This window comes from Hippichthys cyanospilos, chromosome 12 (assembly GCF_059441005.1).
Source record: "Hippichthys cyanospilos isolate Australia breed blue-spotted pipefish chromosome 12, RoL_Hcya_1.0, whole genome shotgun sequence".
In the NCBI taxonomy this organism is placed as follows: Eukaryota; Metazoa; Chordata; class Actinopteri; order Syngnathiformes; family Syngnathidae; genus Hippichthys; species Hippichthys cyanospilos.
Window position 1 is genome coordinate 11,703,768 of NC_142380.1, and position 4,602 is coordinate 11,708,369.

The 4,602-nt window shown below is 40.2% G+C and overlaps 1 protein-coding gene across 1 annotated transcript; it reads right to left on the minus strand.

The window, feature by feature from the left end:
* Window positions 1-893: 893 nt before the first annotated feature.
* LOC148414861 (uncharacterized) lies at window positions 894-3,110 on the minus strand. Its single transcript, XM_088430235.1, has 4 exons — window positions 2,967-3,110; window positions 2,847-2,894; window positions 1,977-2,089; window positions 894-1,563 (listed from the first exon to the last, which is right to left on the minus strand). Exons 1-4 carry the CDS (start codon window positions 3,001-3,003, stop codon window positions 1,438-1,440), a joined length of 324 nt encoding a protein of 107 aa, XP_088286361.1. The 5' UTR covers window positions 3,004-3,110; the 3' UTR covers window positions 894-1,437.
* Between the last annotated feature and the right edge of the window lie 1,492 nt (window positions 3,111-4,602).

The following is a 4,602-nucleotide window of genomic DNA, read 5'->3' on the forward strand; positions in this document are numbered from 1 at the left end:
ATTTTTCAAAGAACTAAACAGCAGAAACTGTATATTCAAGTAGAAAAAGTGGTAAATTTGAGAAAACGATTAGCATATTTTAGTCATTTTCCGAAGAAAAATTTAATTTCTTGACATTTTTTTCCCCAGCAAACGTTCTATTTATTTTTAATGAAGTCACTTGCGAAGGTAATATACCAAGCGCCCCATTTGTGATGTTTTGGGGGGCTTGTGTTGTAAACAAAAATAAAAAATAGGGATCAAGTACAGCAGACGCTTTGGAATCAATTTCACTTTTTAATTGTGGGCAGGGTTAACTATTAGCCTTATCCCAATAATCATCAAATGGTTAATCTTGGGGTTTCTTAACCATTACACGTGGATTCCACATACTGCGACAGCGCTGCGCAGTCCGGCAGAGCCGTCCCACATCCTGAATAAGCGCCGCACCATCCCACCGTGCTCCGCCAAATTCCATAGTTCATAAAGCACCGAACAGGAAAAAGAATGTGATCTACATTCGGATTTACAAAGTAAAAGCAGTCCACACGGACAAGATTGTCTTCTCCTTTGCTGATTGATTCGGATGAACTCAAACGCTACTCCTTCTTCTTCTTTGCCATTGCTATTAAAAAAACGAGAGCAAACACTTTCCTCCTGTTGATCTGGCACTGTAACATGTAAAAGTTCAAATGAATACTATGTACTCACACATTGCAAATGAAGCATGCCATGGAGTATTATCCACAAAACTTGAGAGGAACGTGATTTGTTTCCCCAAGTTTGAGAAAACTTATTTTTCACCGTTAGTTGGTAATCCCCGCATGCAGCGCAACAGAGAAAAGATCCAGTAAGCGGTATCCGCATGTAACGTCAGTGAAAATCTCTCCTAATGACAACAAGGGAGCCATCCATAAGGTGAACTCATTTTTAATGCAAGAACACAAGGGTGGTCTACTTCTACAGGTTGCCTGCAGAGGAACTAAAAGCGAAACTGAGAACAAGGACACTTGAGTTCCTGGTTTGATAGGAGCAGGGCTTAAGTTAGGAGGCCTACATTGTTTCTACAAGTTTTTTTTTTTTTTTTGCCTGTGCGCCAAAGCTGTCATATGCATTTGGTGTTAATCTATCACTAATTGATGGCACTGTGGAATGACAAGAGCTGCTCTTGGTACAGCACACAGCTTGGATGGGCACCTGAGTGACAAGTCAAGTTTAAATACAAACCCTGCTGCACATCATCCAACTAACAAACAGAATAATCATTGGAAGGTGCATGTCAGATTAAAAAGGGGTGGGAGGAGACTAAGAACTGTAAATGCCCCTGACAGCATCTTCATTTGTGAGAGATGTGGTCGAAGTGAGGGTGTCTGGATGTCTGTGTGTGTGTGTGTGTGTGTGTGTGTGTGTGTGTGTGGGGGGGGGGGGGGGGGGGGGGTAAAATAAATCTTGAAACACTCAAAAGTCAAGGAGTTCCACTTCAAAGCGCAGAGTGGCATTGGCCGGGATGACAGGTGGGAAGCCCTTGCTTCCGTACGCATAGTCTGGTGTGCAGATCAAGAGCGCTTTCTGCCCCTTGCTCATCTGGAATGGGGTAGACAAGACAAAAAAAAAAAAAAATTCATAAAGAATTCCTGAACAGTAGATTAATCATTAAATCATTATATTTATGAAAAAGTATTTAAGCAATTATTTGGTCAAGACTATGTTTTATGAATGAGTTTCTTTAAAGTGGGCACCCTTTAGGCCAATCACTGTTTTTCACCTCTTGCTGTTTTCTCAATTAGCTTTATGATGCCTGTGCGTTGTCAAGTGAGAATGAATTTCTTATTCTCTTAATGTGTTTGAGATTATCTGAACATAAAGGTTTCCCAACTTTGAACTGATAGTGTATATATTATTGCACACAAATCATTGACCGCATAGGAGAAACGTAAGAAAAATAATCCGCAATGCAATCTTGTCACATCTAAAACGGCCAATTTGTTTTTCCTTACCTGAGCAACACCTTCATCCCAGCCACGAATGACCTCACCTTGGCCCAGTTTAAATTTGAAGGGCTTTCCTCGGTCATGGGAGGAGTCAAATTTTGCACCATTTTCCAGTGTGCCTTGAACGCAATAACAATAAAAATTCAAAGATGTCAAGGTTTATCATTCAAGAATACAGTATTTGCAATTGGCATCTCATGTCTTACCCGGTCATAAATGGTAAAGGAACACCACTTGTACAATTTACAAAGTAAAAACTCACATGTTCACTATCGTCAAAATGTTTTGTTTTATTTTTGCTACAGATTTTTTTTAAGTGACATTTACTTATTCAACTCGATGTCCAATGTTTTAGTTTTCCTGTCGTGGCACCCATCAACATAAACATCGGTAAAACTTTGCCCCCACTAGCTAAGCCTAGCAGAAGGCACTCAGCTCAAAGGGGCGTGTCCTATCTATTTCATACTGTATCCGATCCTCCACATTTTCCCAAAATGGAGGGCACGACATACACATGCGCAGTATGGTGGGACTCGGTTGCTAGATCGAGTTAGCTCGTAATTCATACATCTATATTTAGACTTACCTAATAATAGACAAACATATCACATTAAAGAATAGCTTACTAGAAATGCACAGCGCCAAGCCAAGTTCCAATAAAGTAAAATGCAGTATGCATTACGTTAATGAAATATTAACACATCGCTCGACCGCCATTCAAAACCAAGAGCTAAAATATTTCTATAAAACACACACATCTTTTGGCTAAGAACACCAGGTAATGCCACTTAATGTTGATATTTGTCTGGTGAGGAGCAAAAAAATCACGTAGTTTCCTTCTGAGCAACGGAAATGCGGGAAACAATAGGGGCTCACCGGTGTAGTGCACGGATACGTTCTGGCCTGCCTTTGGAAACGTCTTGCCTAAAAAGAGAAAACCGGGCGTTAATGTTTACTTCTCCATATCAGGTAGAAAAAAATAAAAAGCCATTTTACCGTCTCCTGGTGTTATTGACTGAACGGTGACACCCATTGTTCGAGAGTGACTAGAGGCCTTTCTGTCACGCTTTGCCGGGGCGGTGGCTGTGTGGGAGGATGCTTCCTACAGCCCGGCTTCTTCTCGCATGAACAACGCCCTCATGGATGCTTTACTGACATCTCTAGTCCGGAGTTCGAATTACATCTAAGTGCGTTGGTCCCTGGTTGGATTTCATTTTGTGTTGAGCACCAGCAATAAATATTGTCGGAAGAATTGACCCAATTTCGTAACCTAAATTCAGTGACGCACAGAGTGGTTCCTTGAGATTATTTGAGGCGAGCCAGCTAACTTTTTTTTAATCAGTTCTTTGAATTAGTGCAGACTCAACACTTGCTCTATATTGTGGTGACAAACAGCCAATTTACAAAACGCAGCAGTTTGGCAAATGTTCAAGGTGATTATTCTACTCACAGTTAAAGTTTACAATCTAAACATAAAACAAGAGAATTACAAATTGTGTACGTAAAACAACATCTAAGACAGCTGAGCTTTATACTAACAACCAATGCAAAACATCATTCACATGCTAATAGTTATCATGGATTGTTAAAGCACCAGATATATGGGCACAAATGGCGGTGCACTCAATGTGGACCAACAATTACAACAATCTTCAGAAGGCACATTGTGTATCCTCTACAAAAAAAAGACTAATATTACATCATCTTACGGAGTCATTTACTGTCATAGTAGAAACAGGAGACGGCCATTTCTGGTGGAATGGTGCTTGAGCTTCAAGTGGTATGTAATGGCATGAACCTTGTTGTGATCTCTGTTATGATGCTGGATGTCAGCCGTGTGCCTACAGCAGTGCTTCTCAATTATATTTTGCCAACACCCCCAAGAAAAGTGAAAAATGTTAGTGCCCGCCTACTTGACGCACTGACCATAAATAAGATTATTATCTACAGTATAAAAATAGTATAAGTATACCGTAACATGTATCCATTTTAACATTAACAAAAGAAAAAAAATCTATATCAATCAACTTTCAACAACTTAATTATTTTTACAGTGTTTATACGGGTTACAGCTTAGTCTAAAACAGAAAAAAATAACCAAGTGCATCAAAGTGCCTGAAAATAATTAAAAAAACAAAACAAAACTATTCTACTACATTTACACTTCACATGACAAAAACAGCATTTTCCCTGGGATCATCCACACCTCCTTTGCAGGGGGGCTCGCCCCACTATTTGAGAAGCACTGGCCGACACTGACTGTATGTTAACGTCCATGCTTTCCATTGCATTTGATGGGAATGCCTTCTCAGCCATTATATCCACAGCATACACATACTGTATCTTTTAGCCACATCTAGTTTGTAACATATACCTGTGATAACAGTAGCGCAACCCAGTCACGTGTGGACCTTACCCCTCGCCGAAAGCCATCGCGGGCTGTCATTCACCCATGACCCTATCGAGGACACACTGTAGAGAAATCATTAACATGATCGGTGTCTTCACATTAACTTGTAGACCTTTAGGAGAAGCTCTCAGTCTGAAAGAGGTTGGTGATCCCTGGGCTATAGAAAATGAGTTGGAAGAACATAATTTAAAAGATGCCAGAAGCTACTTGGATTACAAAATG

Bases quoted from the DNA above. Each gene is read 5' to 3' on its own strand.
- LOC148414861 (XM_088430235.1), bottom strand. From the start codon at position 3,003: ATGGGTGTCACCGTTCAGTCAATAACACCAGGAGACG. The intron at 2,895-2,966 runs GTAAAATGGCTT...TTCTCTTTTTAG, and splicing joins GTCAATAACACCAGGAGACG to GCAAGACGTTTCCAAAGGCA. The intron at 1,564-1,976 runs GTAAGGAAAAAC...ACCCCATTCCAG, and splicing joins GGGATGAAGGTGTTGCTCAG to ATGAGCAAGGGGCAGAAAGC.